At 42.8% G+C, this 19,877-nt stretch overlaps 1 protein-coding gene across 1 annotated transcript in view; it reads left to right on the plus strand.

Moving 5' to 3' along the window:
* Positions 1-2,194: 2,194 nt before the first annotated feature.
* fbn2b (fibrillin 2b) overlaps positions 2,195-19,877 on the plus strand; it is an 89,026-nt gene continuing 71,343 nt past the window's right edge. Inside the window, exons 1-4 of the mRNA XM_083767834.1 lie at positions 2,195-2,289; positions 4,759-5,089; positions 14,689-14,771; positions 14,890-14,991. Coding sequence (XP_083623960.1) covers positions 4,911-5,089; positions 14,689-14,771; positions 14,890-14,991 — 364 coding nt within the window. The 5' untranslated portion in view covers positions 2,195-2,289; positions 4,759-4,910. The remainder of the gene's footprint in view (positions 2,290-4,758; positions 5,090-14,688; positions 14,772-14,889; positions 14,992-19,877) is intronic.

The raw sequence follows: 19,877 nt of genomic DNA on the forward strand, positions 1-19,877 counted from the left end.
CTAGTAGTAGTATTCATTAGACTCCCAACACACACCTCCCGAGTTCGAATCCCGCTGCCGCCACTATTTTACCACAGACACATTTTTTTTGGACGATAAAGTATAGTTGTGTGTGTGTGACCATGACGAAGGGGCGCCATCCCTAGAGAACTCGAGCCACGAGAGACACCACCGAGCAGCGAGCGCGCTAAAGCGCACAAGTGGCCATGTCGAACGTTACGAAGTTCGCTTGAGCCCACTCAGCCCCATTCGAGTTGCAACCCGATATGGACAGAATAGTGAATCTATATGTATACATGTAGCGCTTTCCCCTCCTGGGCATTGGTTTCTTGAAGAAGATGACATTTTCCTCAAGGAAATCTGGCTGTGGTTCCTTTACTTATTGGCTAGGTTAATTCATATCATGCCCATGCCCAGATCAACAGCAGATAAAACCATATGCACAATCACATGACAGTAATTTTCCAACAAGATTATCTTTGTCCTGAAAATTGGCCATAGAACAACAATAGATTTACGCAGTGATGGACTATCCACGGTGGAGTGAACACAAGAACGGTACGTTCTTGTGTTCAATTAGCTCAGTATTTATGACCCTTATGAATCCCAGGTGTAGAGACAAAGAAGAGAGGGGGCTCTTTTAGCATCCCTGTCCCTGTCCTTAGCCAGTACTTCACTGCTTTGCTGTACAATCCTAATTTTGCTGTACAGTCCTAATTTAACAAATGGAACCAAATGGACAAAGTAAGGGTACATTTGGTTTACACTCTCAGAGTCACACAAATGGATGATTTCACACTGATGTGTTTCAGTGTTGTTGTCCTCCAAAGTTGTTTCCTAACAGGATCCCTGCCACACAAGAACAAAAAACAGATGGTTCTTTTGGGTTACACAGTACTTCTTCCTCTCATTGTTTGAAGCCCACTTGAAGTTATTTTATAAAACCATGTTCTAGCTATGTTTTTACTTCTGTTTAACGAACCACTGATGTTCCCATGGAATACCTAATTCCATATAGACTTGCATCACATGGTTCTTCATCACTTTTGAATAGATTCAACTCAAGCAGACCATTATAAAAATATGGAACCGTAAAACAGTAAAAAGAAAAAGAAAATAAAAAAAAGGAAGGCATTGGATACAATTAAAATTAGTAACACAGATCAGGCTTTCCTCTGAGGTGGAAAGCCTGGTGACACGAGGTTACCTCAACATAGGCAATCCAACACAACATCTTTGTGCATATTTACCAAAGTTATACATTATGAATAAATAAATAAAAGAAAGACTGGCTATGATGTGTGCTTGCTCTTATGATGACCACAGGCTGTATGGAATGAAACATAGGCCTAGCCAACTTACAACATCGTTCTTCATAGCACCAAGAATAATTTCAGTAAACAGCGCCTTTTGCTATGTAGAAACCTTTTTTCTTAAGAGTGGTGTCAACTCAGTAGGTAACAGCATTTGAGGTGTGCGCAGCTGTCCTCACCAATTACACACAGATGGCCTCTCTGTTAATGCGATCAACATTAGTGGCAACAAAGCACAGGTAGGCCTATGTGTCGATCACACAAGTCAGCAAATGGACAAAGCATGGCAAATAGAGTATCTATACTATCTAAGCTAAATAGAAAGTGTGAACTTGTCAGACTAAATTAAATTAAACGGTAATGCTCTTCAGGTTCTGCTCTTAAACATTCCTTTATACAAATTGGTTAACTCTGCCATTGATAGCTATAGGCCCACTATAAACAGCAGCTTAAAAACCCTTAGCTACTTGTCTACCTTAAGCTTAGACTTAGTTATGAAATCTGATAACGTTCTGTAAGGCAGAGGCGGAATATGAATGACCTCTTCATAGAATAGATTGATAGATAGTTGATTTGCATGTGACAATTAGAGGCTCCTTTGCATTTGCTTTGTTTCCAATCAACAAAGTCGATTGTGATTCCCATTACACAGCCAATAGAAAGGTGTCGGTGAGGCTGGGTGATGATGTGATTGAAGTCATGTATGTTGCAGTGAAGGTTTGGCTGCCTGCTTGGACCCTGTTATAACAGCTCGATCGTGCAGTCTTGAGGAATGTGGGTTTGTCCTGCAGTCCGTTACAACCCCCTTCTCTCTCTCTTTCTGACTGTGTCCCCTCCCCTCTCCCAATCAGACAATTCCCCAACTTTTCTCCTTTTCTCACAAGGCTGCAGTTCAATATTCAGTTCTAGGGCACATATCCTGTCTCAAATTCCAACTGTGTGCTCCTCGACGCCAAGGCACTCCGATTGTTGCAAGGTATTTGTGCATTGTTGATACAATATTTATTTTACCCATTGCCATTCTACACATAGTCATTGTTTTAGGAATCTGCTGTTTAATGAAAGTGTATTGATGGATTTAAAGGGGTGTCAAACAACTTAACCTAATTGACTTGTGGGAGGATGGAGAAGAAAATAAGTCATTTCTGTTTTGTTTTCCCCCAAAAGAAAATAGTCCCCGTGTGCGCAGCGCGGTATCTGCTGCCATACCGGCTTTTTGCGAAATCTAAACAAAACAAAACAAATGGTTGGCCGGTCACGTTTCATAGTTCGGTTGTTTTGATAGATTTTCTTGCTTTGAAGACGGCTCTTGGCACATAAAATGGAACAGAACACGCCTTAACTTAATTTCCCTCTTGGTTTTTTAATGCAGTCCCAACGTATACGTGTTTTAGTGAGCTGATGTTGCACTTTTCCATTCATAAAGTTGCGGTGGCTTGCTGCTGCTCAGTTCAGTGCATCATGGGGAAATGGGCATGCAACAAGTTGTTTCCATAGTAGCCTTTTTCTTGAGACTATTATGCTGTGAAAATGAATGATGCCGTGAAGTAATTTCATGTTATGCACTGTGCGTCTATTCGTAATCCAATAGCCTACAAATTATAAATTATTCCCATGCCGGATGTGACTTTATATGGTCTGTTGGTTTGACAGTGTCGTAAACGCTCACCTCACCGTAATTGATAAGGCATTTCTTTTGTTCAGGCTCGTGCGTGCATTGATCCCGCCCCCACTCACTTGGATCTTAACTTTGGAGAAACCGTATGAAAAAGGTCCTAGTGTTATATTCGGGCCATGAAAAGTCAAACGAAGTCAATATTTTTCTTAATAGACTACTGCATGCGGATTTGCAATTTGACCTACATTTATTACAGAGCCCCCATCCCTCTGTGTGTGTGTGTGTGTGTGTGTGTGTGCGGCTGTGCGCGCGCGCGCGTAAAATGTTGGTCATTGTGTGTGCGAGAGAGAGGTGTGTGTGTGTGTGTGTGTGTGGGGGGGGCTGTGTAGTCACTCATCATGTATCTCTCTGTTCTCTCATGATTCATCCTCCATTAAAATGAAACCTGAGTCAGTGGGATGCGGGGCTATAGCCCAGTCAGAGATAATATGGTTGGTCCCATCTTTCTTCCTGGCTGGAAGCTGGAAGCAGGCTGCATATGCGGAGAAGAGAAAATAAACCCCATGGCTGGCTGTCCAGTTGGATTTTTGGCTTAGTTGCATCCTAATGCATGTGACTCCAAGCATGTAAAGCCATCCTTGTAGTTTTAAGGCTAATGAGAAATTAATTTGATTTAGAAATGCAGCCTTTTGCAAAAAAGTATGTGAATAATTAATTTGGGGGTTCTTATTTCTTATGGGAATTCCAGAGAAAGTCATAAATTAAGAAGATGGAGACTGAAATCCAGAGATAGGCTAATAATTAGGGCATTTCAGTGGTCGTGTTTTTCCCGTCTCTCACAGAAACAGAATCAAATGATTTATGGTCATGAATCATCAGGATCCTGGACCTTGATGGCTTGATTCTATAGGCTTAAAATAATGATACAAATATTTTGTTGTAAATCTCTATGGGGAAAAAATGAATGGCCAATTTTTCAGTGGAATCAGAAAGCCACTGCTATGCCCTATTGGTGACCCACCTATTCCACCTATTCCTTTTTCTGTCCTCCAACTGGCTCCAACTGTTCTTCTCTCTCTAGCTCCCTCTAGACAAATGGCAACATAAAGGAAATGTTTATTCCCAAACCTTTTGAACAAGCTTGTACATGGACAGTACATATAGGCCTCAAGCCAAAAACAACCCTATACTGGACTTTGATTGTTTAGGAATTTAATGGGTATATATGACTCTTAACTCTTTCGAAAGGGTACAAATGTGTACACACTGAGTTAGAAATTGATAAATGAACACTGAGGATTTTTACAGTGTAATGATTATTTATAGCCGTTATGCACTGCTTTGTACAAATATTATCTTAGCTGTTAAATCTTAAATATTCGTACAAATTGGCACGCCACTAAAGCGAAAGCATAAATACAGAAATGAAGTCCATCCAATATCAACATTTCTCCCAAGCATGGCTACATCAGATTTACCGGTTCAGACAGACATTCGTGGTACTTACAGGCCTATACTGATCCATGTCCATGTTAGAAAATTGTGTTTTATGCAGTCGCATAAAGTCTGTTTTTGGGAAGATAAAGTTCTTCTTATATATTTCAGTGTGATCAAAGGGGAGCTATTACTACTTCCACTGTATAAGAGCACTATATTTTAATAATAATTACATTTTTGAGGGCCTGTTTTCATGACGTGAAGAAATAAACGTGGTTATTAGGTCATAAATTCACAGAAAAGTTTGAATAGAAACACAACACCAGCGGAGGATCACTACCCGCAACATCTGTTACTAAATTCTCTCATCTTCTTTCTTTTCCGGTCCAGCCCCAACTCTGGAGTGCACACCAGGACTTGGTGTGGATCCAGTTCTTGATCCTTGAGTCTGTGTGCAGTGCTGCTCCAGCCTGAGTCTATACCGTGAACACTGACAGTGCATCAGTGTTGTCCATAAGAATAATCACAGTCAAGACCGACTCATGGGATCAGTGAAGCTGGCCCAGGTGGTTCTGGGATGGGTAGCGTGGTGTTTCACAGCAGCCTGCGTGGTGGGTGCTCAGACTGGGGACGGAGGATACCAAGCTAGCCGCTTCACCGGCGTCGTGGACCAGAGAGAGGCGCAGCGAGTTCGACGCAGAGGACAGGAGACATTGAGAGGGTAAGAATAAGTGTGTGTGTGTGTGTGTGTGTGTGTGTGTGTGTGTGTTTGTGTGAGTCCATCTGTATTGGCTGAAGATGGGCATCAAAACAAGTACCAAAATGATGCACTCAAGGGGAAGATGCTCACATGCATTTACCTACTATAGTAAATTCCTGAGTGTTAATTTAAACCTGGAGTGTAACTATAGCAATGGACCTGTAAGGGCCCATTTCCAATGTATAGGAGTTGTCTTTAGATTTTTATCCACAAATCACATCAACTGAGAGGGTTATGTTTGAATGCATCTCGGTATCTTGAGAGAGTAGGTTTACATTATTAAATGGCTTTCCTCTCTCTGGTTTCTTGGCAAGTCTCTTTCAACTGCTGTGCTTTTCTGGGCAAAGGCCAAGCTCGCTTTATACCAAATTATGCTGCTGAATACTGCCACATTGTCTTCTCAAAAACAGCACATGTTCGAAGTTAACAGGCTGCTTGCCACACACTGCAAAGTCCCACTGCATTTACAGCAAATTGACATTTTCATGGGAAAAGGAGGGAAAAAGTCATCCGTCTACTCTATACATCTAATGAGGGCATGATGAGAGAAAAGCGTGACTCAAATTCCCTTGAGTGTATTAGTTTGAGAAAGTAGTTCAGGACTGCCGTGGGGTAATACTTTTGGCCCCTGCACCGTTTTTAAATTGAAGAAACTGATGAGTAAAATGGTGTGCGTGAGAGCTCATACCGGTATGTGTGTTTGTTTGGTTATACTGTACTGTATGTATGTATGTACTATGTAGTATGCATGTGTATTTGATTTTAACAGTGGTGTATGTGTGTGAATAGTATACCGTTATGTTCAGTGGAATTGATTATTGCAACGTCAACATACCAACTCCCTCCCTCCACTCGTCTCTCCATCCCCCTCTCTCTACCTTCTCTCTTTGTCACCCCAGATAGTTTTTTCTGCTCCCCAAGGTGTGGCATATAGCCTATGACACTGAGCGTGAATTGCTTTTTACTGTATATTTCCCCCATTTTGGAAAACACAAAGAATGTTTTGTCGGGGGCCCATTTAGAGTGTCGGCATCAGCTATTCCAATCAGTCTCTCATCTGTCACCGCTTATGACTCCCCAGTGCCAAACCACAGGAAATGAGGTAGTCGTATCGCCCAAGAGTGGTGTGACAAGGGCCGTTTGTTTCACTGCTGTAGGTGACAAAGCAAAAGAAGCATGCATGGCAGACGAAAGAGAGGGTACAAGACAGAAAAGGGTGAGCGTTTGACAAAGGGAGGAATTGGGGGTCAAGCTCACAGTTCTGCCATGGATGTTTTCTCTGAAAACATGTTCATTGATGATTCTCGCTGTGTAATATAAACAGCCTTGTCTGTCTTGTCACTCAGCTTGATTAATATGGCAGGCGTTGCTGCACTCATATATCACATATATAAAATGACACTTGCTCTCTCTCTCTGGTACTTGAGCCAGACATTCCTTAAAAGTGACATTTTGTTCTAAAGCCAGAGCAAACCCACCTTGGAGATAAATCGTAGGCATATGCCATGTCCAATCTCGTGTACCCAGTACATCGCACTGTTCAAGTGCCCACATGTCCAGCTCAAAACATCAGAGGTGCACTCTCACTGTGGTTCACTGCATCTGTGGTTCAAAAGCAGTGAGTGGCAGCAAAATGGAATTAAGTGAATGACCTAAATGCACAATAATTCACATTCACAACCCCCCAGATAGACAGTGAGTGGCCAGGGGGAGAGACAGGGAGCCAGCAAAACTTGCACAATCTCATATTGTTCCCATCAAACTGTGCATGGCTTTCATGGGAACACAAAAGCCTGTGGACTTTTTCCATTACATTACGTTCTGGAAGCCTTATGGTGTAGGAATTAAACAATCATACAATGTTTTGTCTTTAGTTAACATGCTAGAATACCACAAAATGAGAGGAAATCACTTATTGGATTAAAGAGGTTCTGACATTTAAATTTGGGTCACGTAAAGTAGATGAAACTGTTAGCTGGCAGAGTATATAGTATATTAGGTATTAAGTATTGGTTTGGTACACATTGAACTACTTTTATTGTATTTTGTATCTTTTGCATCTCAATCACACCAAGTAAGTGTGTAGTAACTAGTAAGTGACATATTTTTGTTGAAATAAGTGTTAAATATTCCCATATCTTTGCTATATACCAGGGGTTCTCAACCTTTTCTGAGCACTTTTGTCTCAAATTTTCATTTTTGCTCAATAGGACAAAATGTTGTAATTGAAAAAAAAGGTATAGATATGTAGTGGACAATTACAACTCTCAGTCTCACTTTAGACTTTTATTACAATCATTACAATCACATTTCTGTACCAAATACATGATTTCTTTACATTACTGTATATTAAATCCTATTTTCCTACATTTTGTGATTCCCCTGCAACACCTATGGGTTCACAAAGCCCTGGTTGAGACCCCCTGCTATAGCATGTTTGTTCAGTAACGAGGGTCTCCCCATCTCTCCATCTCTTTAGTAAACAGAACATTTATGTTCAGATCAGGATACCAATTTCACCCAATCAAAACTCAGGACTACAGGATACAGGATAAACAAGTGAAATTAGAAATGAAACAAATTAATGAGCAGGCAAGATTGGAACTGGAACACAAGCTGTTAAACGAAAAGTTATTTCATGATCACTAAAGAGCTGGAGATTGGAATAATAGAGGTTTAGGACGTTTAATCGAGTTCCAGAGAATAATCCCAGGCTAGCTGACCAGAGCAAACAATTCAAATTTGTTTAATTTGTTTCTAATCATAATTTGACCCAGGTTAGCAAGGATCAATTGTAGTTCTTCAGAACTCGGGTGAAGTTAGTCATCTCCTCACACACGTGTTTCATCTAACCACATCTGGAAGGAAGCAGTGGGGTAAGCAGACCACAAGTTTGTGATGAGTAACACTGCTAAAACCCTCAAACATGCGTTGGCTGTTTGATAAGACCTTTCTTAGTGTGGGCCTGTGGTTTCTTAAGGGTCCCTTTTTAACTCAAGATCCTGAGTTTTACTTCAACTCTTTTCGCTTAAAGGAGTTTTTGACGCATACCTAAGCCAATAATTTGATTTCCGGACCGGATTTACACTGGCAGCCAAATGCATCCTGAATCATATCTGAGCCACATCCAGATATGAATCTGATTTGTTTAAATGAGTCATGTGACATGTTGGACTCATTTAAAGTTTAAACCAATCGGATTTCACTTTTGTCTTTATGGGGTGTGTAATTGATAGAAAACAAGTCATTCTTTTGGTGAACTACCCCTCCTTAAAATGTACAGTACAATGCAGCAGACGTATATGCCGTCATCTCGGTGCTCTCATCATATAGGGTTTCACCAATCTTAGTGGACCGTCGCTAACACAGTATGGGTTTCGCATATTCTCTGTGTGGGAGATGGAGAGACGTTCGTTGGTTTAATGATGGTCATTATGTTGGCCTTGAGCAGGGGAACTGTGTTTATTTGCTGGCTAGAGCTCTACATCCCCTGGTCTGTCTCTGGTAGCAATGGTTCTGATGCTGACTGACTCTGATTTATTGGCTCCCAAAGCACACTGTATCCTGGCCTTTGTTCACTTTCGGATTGGAATCTGATCAGACCTGAAGATGGCTCACTAACATGTTGGTTGGCTAGCTGGCTGGCCTTTCGGCTGGCACTTTGTTTTTCTGTCTCACTGGCTGTCTGGCTAGACTGACTGGTACTTGTTTTGGCTGGCTTGATGGATGACTGAGTGCCTGTTCTGGTTAAGCTTCATGGCTGGCTGACTGACTGGCTGGTTGGCTGGATGGATTGGAGTTTAACTGGTTGGATGTTTGACTGTCTAGTTGGCATGCAAAAAAAGACAGCCATAAAGGTGGAGTTCTCTCGTGCACATACATGCCATAGCCACTCCAGGGAGTCAAAACATTTTAGTCTAATAAGTTATCCTGTATGCAAGAGCTTTTTCCAAACTGCTGCTTTCAACCTTCTTATTAGGAGAGCTCATGTTGGCCCAGCTCTGCCCAGGAGAGATGCCTTGGCTACCGCTGGCTCTACTGGCAGACAGTCACCCTCAAAGCACAGAATTGCATACAGCCTCTCAAGTGGCATCCAGGATAATGTCAATACCACCTCATGGGCCTGGAAGCTGTCCTTCGCTGAGCGTCCCTTGAGAGGTTGCCTTGGTATATGCCTAACTTTAAAGAGAATAGAGGAATTCCCCTATCTAGGATGTCTAGTGATAGTATAGTGAGAGAATCTCTTTTAATACATGCACAGTGAAAATCCTCAGTGTTTATTTAACTTTGAGATAATGTAAACTAATTCACACAAAAAGGTCCATTTGGTTACAAATGTATAAATGAACACAGAGGATTTAACTGTGTGTCTGTGAGTATCTTGACGAGAAGAAGAAAATGATCACTTACTAAAGTACCCCTTTATACAGGAAATGCATCATTTTTATTTGTGTGTTGTTTTTGCATGTGTTCAGGCTTAAAGCTTCAGCAATACTAATAGCCAGGATTCGAGCCATAGAGACAGGAATATCTTGGATCGCTCATTGGTCTATAAATTATGTGGTTAACGTCAGAGTCGTTGACAAGCTTTAGCCATCATTTGACCGGCCTCATATGACGTTACACCCAAACAGGCTCAGTTGGTTTGATTTAGTATAATTTCTGTGAAAGTCTGCACATCATTACAGATCACAAACAACATTATGTTGGTCATAAAAAATGATTTCTTTTTATGGAGCGCAGGAAAACAAAGTCAAATATTTCCTCTGAGGCTTATAAAACACCCTGGGCTACGTCTGGACTTCGATATAACTACATTTATAGAACTGGAATTATATTTTCATCTCTCACTTTCTCCCTCTGTCTGTCTGTAAAGTAATTCGGTGTGTGTCTGCTTTTCATGAACTATTTCATTGCCAAGTCTGTTTCTCTCTGCCCATTCTTTTATACACATCTTTATATTCACCACCTCTAGCTATGTCTCCTTTCATTTCTCATGTTCTGTTCTTGCTGACATTGTCCTGCTAAGCTTGACACCACCTCAGATAGACCAGGTCCAGGCACTGCTAGGGGCAGCCATACACAACCGTCTTTCAGAAGAGGTCAAATGCCAGGCAGTGCACCTCTGACCTATGACCGGTACCCTGACACACACGCATGCGCATGCATTGCACACACACGTTCTTCCACCGGTCTGGTCTGTGTCTTCATCTTCGTAGAAAAGGCTTTCCAAGCTCATTGGAGGCCTGCTGGTCTGAAGTGCCGTAAACTTTGACCCCTCTGGAATCCCACTTGTGAAGTTGACCCTCCGGCCACTGCCGAGAACGGTTGAGTTTGCACTTTCCATCACAAAACCCCAGGTCCATTTACACTTTCAGTTTGTTACATTCACAGTACGGATTTTACTGTGCACAAGATTTGGCTTCATAGCCTCTTAAAGAGCCTTCCTCTTTGTGTTGCGAGAGGATATTAAAGACTTGTGAAAAATGTGAAAGTAGAAAAGCCTTAGAGAAAAGCTGAACAGAGTAAGAGAGCTGAAGCAGTGAGATCCACACATCCAAGTCATGTGGTTATAAAACAGAAAACATGAGTTCCTGAATGTATATCCTTTATGGCCCTTGTCATTTTGCAGTGCTTTTTACCTATTTGTTAAGAAAAAGCTCCACAAATATAGATATGATATGATATGATATAGTACTTTATTGTCAGTTCACACTGAAATTTGTCTTGCGACACAGCAGCCAAGTATGCAGAAACACATAACAAAACACAAACAGGACAATTTACATACATAAAGACATGAGCAATATCCACCGCTTAGATTATCCTGTGGCTACTACATTTCCTGATTAAGCCTCAAGGTCGATTGGTAGACAAAGGACCTCTTTAGTCTGACCTTATTGAATGCTGGTACACCATATCTCCTTCCTGAAGGTAGCAACCTATATTCTCCATACAACACATGCTTAGTATTAGAGGTGATATTCCTTGCTAACCTTAGGATGCTGTTATCATACGTGGATGTATAAAGTTTCTGAAGTTGTTGTCCAACAATCTTTGAACAAATGTTCAGTTGTTGCAGCAGTTGTGACTTTAGGGCTGCAGACAAACATCCATACCAGGTGGTATAGTCATTTGACCCCACCCCCCACACACCCACATGCCTGAAAATTGTCCCCTTGCCTTTGTTTGTGAAACTCCCTCCCTACCGTCCGCCTACTGTAGCTGGGTTCACACTAAAATGGCCATTTGTCTTCTGATCCTTCCTGGATGAGGTGGCAGCCGCGTTCCTTTTATTACCATTAATGACCGCTAATGAGCGCGCCACGGGCTGGGGGACGACTTCAAAGGGCGCGACCCGGTCACAGAAAAGTTAATCTCCTTTAGATTGAGCCCCAAAACCAGCAGGACATTTCAATATTGAGGAAAACCCCTGGGGGCTTAAGCTTTCTTGTTTGTGTCTGTCTTTCGTTCTCTTCGTTCTCTACTTCATCTCTCGCTCTCTCTCCCTCCCTCTCTCTCTCCCTTCCCTGATAGGCTGTGACCTAGAGTTGTGTTTCCCAAACTGTGGGTGAGGACCCATTTTTGGATTGTTGAATTTGTGGACCCGACCAATTATGTTTTGTTTCCTAATTTTTTTTTATCAGTGTATATATATTTTTTGTAATCAAAATTAAAAACAAATTAAGACATTTAAAAATATATATTTCATACATTTATTTTTTTAAAGAAATTCCCAATTCCACAAGAACAAAACAAAAACAACAAAAACGTTTTAAAAAGTAGTGAAAATAACCAATCTCAGTCTCTAAAACGTTTGCGAACCACTGACCTAGAGAGGAAAGAGGAGGGACAGTCCTGTGTGGAGAGAGAGAGAGAGAGAGAAAGAGAGAGAGAGAGAGAGAGAGAGAGAGAGAGAGAGAGAGAGAGAGTGAGTGAGTGGTGGAGAGACAGAGCGAAACAACAGAGAGAGAGAGAGAGAGAGAGAGAGAGAGAGAGTGGTGGAGAGAGAGACAGTCAGAGCGTGAGAGGGGTAAGAGAGTGAGAGAAAAGCAGGAGAGAGAGAGAAAAGAGAAAGGATAACAAACCAGAGCACCTCTGGGTCAAACCCCCTAATCCCTCACTTATTGACGTCCCCTGGGTCTTGAATAGTGGAAAATCTTCCTCCACTATTGGAGAGATAGATCACAGAGTGGGGCTGGTTTCACCCCCCATTAAGTACAGGAATGCTGATCTCTCGCTCTCTCTTTTTTAGATCCCCTCCACCTCCTCGGGCCTTTCAGGACTCGACTGTATGCGCCCCCCCCCCACACCCTCCCTCCCCTTCCCCCGCCCCTCTCCAAAGGGTCTGGCCTCTCATTGCTTATGTCCCTCTCTTCTCCGTTTCCATATCTGTTGCTCTGTTTTCCGCTCACCCCCCCCCCCCTCCTCACCCCCCTCTTCCTCCCCTCCCCTCCTCCTTCCTCCCCTCCTCTCCTCTCCTCAACATAAACTTGTTTTCCTTTTCCCTCCCACCGATCGCCTGCTCCTTTCCCACCATCCTGTGCTCTCTCCTCCTGACCGCCATTCCTCTCTCTCACACACCGGCTTCGCACCCTCTCTCTAAAATCAACTGTCACATTTCAGATCTTCACCAATTTCTCCCAAAAGAACATACTCGATACTCGCTCTCTTTTAATGCCGCCCCGCGTAGGGTAATTCATACTTGAACGACTGTGTTGCGCAGAGAAAAGCTTATAGCTTTACCTGGTGAAAAGTCACATCAACAAAGTATTCGACAAAGTGCTTTGATGAAGGACACACAAACCCTATTCTGGCCTTATCTTATCGATATTGAGGCATTTGGTCCAAATATCGTTTGACTTTGTCCATATTGCCCAGTCCTAGTTTCTACATCTCTCCTCTCTCTCTCTCTCTCTCTCTCTGGCTCGTTGTCTCCGCGTGTGCCATCTGGTTATGTGGTTGGAGGTGTGTCCATCAGAGATCCAGACCCCAGCTGTCAACCTCCCCGGTGACCGCCTGGCGTTACCACGGTTACAGTCTGGTGAGGAGGAGAGGGAGGTTATCTTGTTTCACACAGGAGGAACTGTAGAATGTCAGTTGTAACCCACATTTTCCACTTTTTTTTAGCTCAGGCAGTCTGCTCTCCTGCACCAGACTATCCAGTTAAGATCTTGAACGTTTCTTTTGAAACTCAAACCCTAATGCAGCTTATTGTTGAATTATTGTGGAATAGTGAGTCAACCTTTTTTTGTCTTGAGGCCTAATGCGTAATTTTCTTTTCACTTTTGTCCCGAGGAAGGACAAAAGTACTATAATATAGAATTTGAGAAGAGACACCAATATAAAACGTTCAGAAGAAATTATATAAACAAAATAAAAAATGACCATCTTGAGAAACAATTTGAAGGTATTTTTTCTTTGAATTCTGAACATTTGAATTTCTGAATCTAAAGTTCTCTGCTAAAGTGGATAGAATTGGTCTAATGCTGGTTAGCCCAGACTAAAATAGTGTCCCAGGGGACCGGCATAGTAGGAATAGGAATTTGACTGAAATTGTTAATGACTTCTCCATGAGCATCTGGACCAAACCTTATCCCTTGGTACCAAACTGTGGTCCTTAAGTCTTTAGTCACGCTGTCATAAAATACAAACAGCCGACCGCTGACACAGGCAACCATAGATACACCCGTCATTATATGCTTTGAAAGGTCATTGAGAATGACATTTGTACAACCACAAAGTTGGAAGAGTATGGACTCTCATGAGCTTGTTAGAGGACTTACAGTATTGTTTTGTGCAAATTAATACACATTCACTTGTTTCCATTCATGGATTTCATATCATTGGATTGCTGCATGTGTGTGAGCTTCACCGCAACTCTATTTTTAGTGAGGAGTGATGGTTAAGTGTATAATCATTTCAACAAAATGGTTGAAGGTTAGTAGGGCTCTTCCAGCTAGCCGGTGTGTGTGTGTGTGTGTGTGTGTGTGTGTGTGTGTGTGTGTGTGTGTGTGTGCGTGTGCGCACGCGTTGAGTAGAGCCAATCCCTAGATGTGGTTTAGCCATTTCCTCAAAGGGAAAGCTTGTGGCTAACCTGTCAGGCCAATCAAGGGCTCCTAATACCATGATGACTCTTACATCTGTCCGAGAGGGTCAAAAGTCACTGAGGACTCTCCACCAATCACTGTTTTAATTGGCTGTGGAGTGGTCATCGATGGCGGGGGGGGGGGGGGGGGGGGGTCATAAAAAGGGACAGTCGACTTGAGTGAGGGGGGAGACTGCCATGGGAAGTTTAAATTCAGTCAGAACTGAAAACAAACAGAAAACAACTCTCTTCTCCCCTCTTTCAAAACACCTCCATCCATCATCTAAGGCGGGCCTTAGCATCCATCTCAGTTCTATTTACACTGAAAACACAGGGCCCGCAGGTCCTGGAGTACTCAGAAAATAACTCATAGCTGTGTGTATTTGTTAAGGGCTTCAGCTAAATGGTTTTTTGGGAGGTCCGTTGCGAGTAAGTAGTAAGTTTGTTTGTTCTGTCTTTCTGACTCTGGCAGCCCCAATGTGTGTGGCTCTCGCTTCCACTCTTACTGCTGCCCCGGCTGGAAGACTCTGCCTGGAGGGAATCAATGTATCGTCCGTAAGTATCTCCATTCTCATCCCCTCGTATCAGATACAGTACATAACAATAACAAAGCGATGTTGGAAGCATTCCCGTGACTATATAACCAATATAACCTCTCCTCTCATCTCTCCAGCTATCTGTAGGAACTCATGTGGTGAAGGCTTTTGTTCCCGACCCAACATGTGTACCTGTTCCAGTGGTCAGCTCTCTCCCAGCTGTGGGGCCGGAGCAGGAGGTCAGTATTTATGTCAAACGTAAACAACAACAACAATCCAATACACTGTATTGTACAAATGATTATAGTGGAATCAGTGGATAAAGTCAGGCCATGTCAACAGTAGAAAAGTGCACAATTATGCCCCAAAATAACAAAAAGAATAGATACATTATTGCTAGGTCATCCAGTCTCAATGCCGCTCAGTCCTGTCTCATATGACCCATTATAAAGCATTGTTAAGAGGGCTGGATGTGTTCTGTAGCCGCAGCAGGTCACAGGGTTTGCCAGGATTAAGGCAGTGGGTCTGGCTGCTCCAGGGTCAATCCTTAGGGCCTAGTTACACTCCACTCAGGATGTGGTCTGGTGTGTGCAGTGGAGTCCAGAACCCAGACTTTTACTGCACACGGAGAGTGTGAGATCACATGTTGTCGTATGATTGGTAGTGGGTATGCAGAGTTATGAGTGAGAAGTTCATATTGTAGTAAAGCACCACTTTGGGAGTGTGGAAGGTCTGTCTGGAGGTGTGTATTAAGTAGCGTGTCATGTGTTCGGCTGCACTGCTTTAATAGGCCAGAGATATATCATCAGTCACGCCTGCCCCTGCCAGACCCCACGCTCACACTCTCTTAAGCCTCCACTCCATATGTACAGTACTATGCATGTGTGTGTGCACACACATACATGCAAACACACGCACTCCATGTCTATCAGTTGTCCACTCTGACCCTGAGGTGTAAAACAGGATTTGGTTCACTCAACAGTTAGGATTCCCGAGCGGGGGTTCACGTGCAGACTGCAAAACGCATAGACTCTGGAGTACATATACAGTACATGGCCAGATAGAGACAGAGCTCCACCAGGACCAGTCTTTGAGACTTGAAGTAATGCTGAGAAAGAAAGAAAGAAAGAAAGAAAGAAAGAAAGAAAGAAAGAAAGAAAGAAAGAAAGGAAGAAAGAAATATATACTGTAGGAAAGACAGAGCTTCTTAGAGCTGCAGATAACTTATTGCCGCACTGTTTGTGTCATGCTCTCCTCAGCAGGGATTTACGGTAAGTCTTCCCAGAGAACAGACCACCCTCTTCCAGAGTTGGTTCTAATTCCCCTTTGTATTGTTGTGTTTGTTTGCTTCTTCTTTCTTGACAACTTGTTGCTATACAGAAGTTAAAGTAACCAATAACTGTGAATTAGTTTTCGTGTGAGCATTTTAGTGATCACAATGGGATTTCTGTCTTCTCTCACAGCTCTAATGACAGTCAAAGATCTTACACATCAATGTCCTCTGAGGTAAACAGGCGATGTAGTTCATGTATTATGCCCAGTGAAAAATAGAAGTGCGCCCCACTCCCAATCCTGAAACTGTATCAGGTTAATGGTTGTGATTAAGTATCAAAACAAACAGAATACCACCAGACTCACAGATCAATATTTTTCTTTTAATTCTGGGCAGCAATGAAAGTACTTCAGCTAAAAGCGGATGAGGATCGACCACACAACTGCTGCATTCGTAGAAAATCCTCCATTTAACAGAATAATACTGTGCAGTTGGAAACAAATTGCAGCTTTTATGTGCCATAGATCCATTTGGAAACACTAATTTCCTTTGCCCTAACCTAATTACATAGCCTACTTTTGGCACCTTGGTCACTGGTCTGGACTATTGATAGCAGTTTTATGTCGCTCGCCTTGCCTGTGGAATTCAGAGGTTTGAGTAAATCAAATCAGCAACACGTTCGTGATTATGCTGTTTAGTACATATAATCCACATTGTGGATGTTTGTGATTATTGTTTCGTATCCAAGCAGATGGTATTCTGTGTTTATGTTTTGTTGACTGCTGTTGGAATCCGTGATCTTTGCCAATGATCAAGACATGCACATGTGCCTGTTGATCAAGTGATGGAATGCTCGACATTCACACATTTCCCGGAGGAGAGAAAGTAAGCCATCATCAAACCAATGACTGTACATGATGACGAATCACATTGACTGTTACCTGATGACACATTACTTGCTCTCAGGCTTCTCTGCAAGTCACCTTCATCATTAAGTAACTGACAGTTTAGAGCAGAGCAGCTGTCCTGGGGGATTGTATAGTAGCTTCATCTTTATAACCCCTTTTCCCATAACCGTAATTAACCAACAATTACCATGGACATTCCCTCCCACAAGCCCAGAAACAGCTGTCCGCACTGACTGGCCTTCCATGGCTGTGAGTCTGGGACACTGTTGAACCCTGGGAAACAGAGTTCAGAAAGGGGCCTCCTCTAATTAGAAGCCATACCGTTTGAACATAGTCCATGTAGACCTCAAAGTAATAATGTAATGCCCTGTTATGCTATGAGGTATGTTTCTCATAAGGGAGAACATTTGCACTCGAAATTGATGACGTTTGTGCAATACAGAGTAGAAACTGAAAATAAGCGACAGGACTGTGAGTCACCTATAAAGTGGAAAAGGGTTTATTGACCCTCAACCTTGACAGCATCTCAGCATGCAGCCTTGTGTTTCACCACCTTACACATCCATTCTGACGTGGTGGCTGACTTGTCAATGGTCTCAGGGGTGTGTGTAAATCAGGACGGAACACAGCTATAAAGCTCTCAGTGTTCCACCGACACACACACACACACACACACACACACACACACACACACACACACACACGCCCGTGCACTGGGGCTTCCTGTGTTTCCTACCCTCTCGTAAAAACACCCAGATGTGAGCAGACAACTGACAACACCACCCTACCAGAATACAGAGGTGCATTGTGGTCCGGTAAAGCTATACACAACTCAGATCTCAGGTCTGGAAGACTCAAATAGCACGTGCACACATACACACACAGGCTCGCGTGCGTGGACCCCCCTCTTCCTCTGCATGTGTAGCTTTCCAGGCACGGGTCGTTGGTGCAAACCATCTCTCTCCACCTGGTAGGGGGCATAAGGGGTGAGGGGGGCGAGAAGGTGGCGATGTTTGCCAGTGAGATCATTCTCTCTCCAAATCTACCCCGTGGACTCCCTCCTTCTCCCTCCTTCTCCCTCCTTCTCCCTCCTCCCTTCCTCCTCCTGCCGCTCATTGGTGAAAGGGAATGGGTCACATGACTATGGGCTGAATATCATTAAGCTTTCATTCCTCCGCGCTTTCTGCACTCCATCCTAGACAGGTTTCACAAACCTGGCCGACGTGATTCTGCTTTGTCTTAGACCACACCAGTAGTAAAATCAGTAAGAGTGTACAAATGTAACCAATTTTTGTATACACTCAGAGTTCCCCATCATGTAAAGGTCCATTTGTAGTACAATCTTTGAATTACAAAATCAAGGATTTTACTGTGTAGGGTTTTTTGCTCACCATTGCCAGTGATATTAATTATTCTACAGTTTGTGCAGATCACTTATAGCGTATAATGTGGTACACAGGTGTTATCATTGACATATGTTTCGGTTTTTCTGTTGCCAGACGATGACTATAAAATCACAACTATAAAAAGTGATTTGAGCGAGCATAACATACTGCTAGCCGGCTAGCCAAGGCTAACAGAAACTCCTCTGCGTTTGAATTTTGCGCCCCTCAAACAAATCACGTTTTATAGTTGTGCAGCCAGTTGACAGCAGAAACAGAAAGATATGTCATTGACAACACCTTGATCCATGCTATACCTATACTGGAACACTAAAGGAATAATCACAGAGGCAACAGAATATTAGCTTCTCAATATTGGTGGCAATGGTGAGACAAATCTACCAAAATAAATATATATTTTTATATACCTACTTAAACCTACTTAAACCTACATACTAATATCTATACCCTATTAAGACGCAGCAGATGTCCTGGTATGTCAGCCATGTTTATATAAAAGTTCTATTTCCTTAATTCTCCCCTTCTTTCTGTCCCTCTTTGTCCCTATCTTTCTCCTCATCCATTTATTCCTCCATTCTTTCATCCATTTCATCCATCCATCTGTCTCCTATACTCCCCACCTCTCCTCCTTCTTTCTATCCATTCAGCCATCTCTCCATCCCTATACCTTCGTTCTTCAGCTCTTTATCCCCCCTATCCCTCTGTACTTTCATCCCATCTTCCGCCCATGTCTCCAGTCGCTATCTTCCAGTCTCAACGTGTGTATGAAGTAAATGAACAAGGCGGCTTTGCTCTCTCTGATGTCCTTCCAAGTGCAGCTTTATGCTCTTTCTCCCTCTGTCCATGACCTATTTTGAAATTATTATAATGTTTTGGGTGGTGGTGGTAGTGGGAAGATGAATTTACCCAGGCTGCTCTTGGCTTTGATGGCATTTGCTTCACAGCACACTGGAATGGTTTCCTCACGGTTTGTTCCACAGCAGGGAAAACGGCAATCAGTCACCCCACTCATTTTTCACGTTTCACTTCCCCTCTTTCTATTGTTGGCCTGAGCAAAGAGAAAGAGAGAGAGAGGAGTGAACAAGAGAGGTAGATGAAGAGAGAGAGACAGCTCTCAATACACTCTTCTATGTGAGTTAAGCGATATGGCTCAGTGCCCTGAGCCAAGTTGAGTTGAGGTTGGAATCTGAGAGAGAGAATGAACACATCTCCCATGTGCTGCTGAAAGAAATGGAATGCAAGAACAAGGGAGAGGGGGGGGGGGGGGATAGAGAGAGAGAGAGAGAGAGAGAAAGAAAGAAAGAACATTGGTACACTAACCCATAAGCCCTCCTTACCCTGGCGTTCCAAAGTATTTACTGTAATCCATCTCCATGTGTTGTCACAAGATGCTGTCCAGGCATCGTCTCGTTTGAGCCAAATCTGTACACTGCCAGGATTGTCCTGCATGTGAGAGAGGCATTTGGAATGATATGATCAGATTTACATACAAAGAGCCTTTTTTTTTCTAAAGATGTTGGACTTTAGACTTTCCTTTCTTT

The sequence above is a fragment of the Protomyctophum parallelum genome (assembly GCF_964188405.1).
Source record: "Protomyctophum parallelum genome assembly, chromosome: 6".
NCBI classification, from domain to species: domain Eukaryota; kingdom Metazoa; phylum Chordata; class Actinopteri; order Myctophiformes; family Myctophidae; genus Protomyctophum; species Protomyctophum parallelum.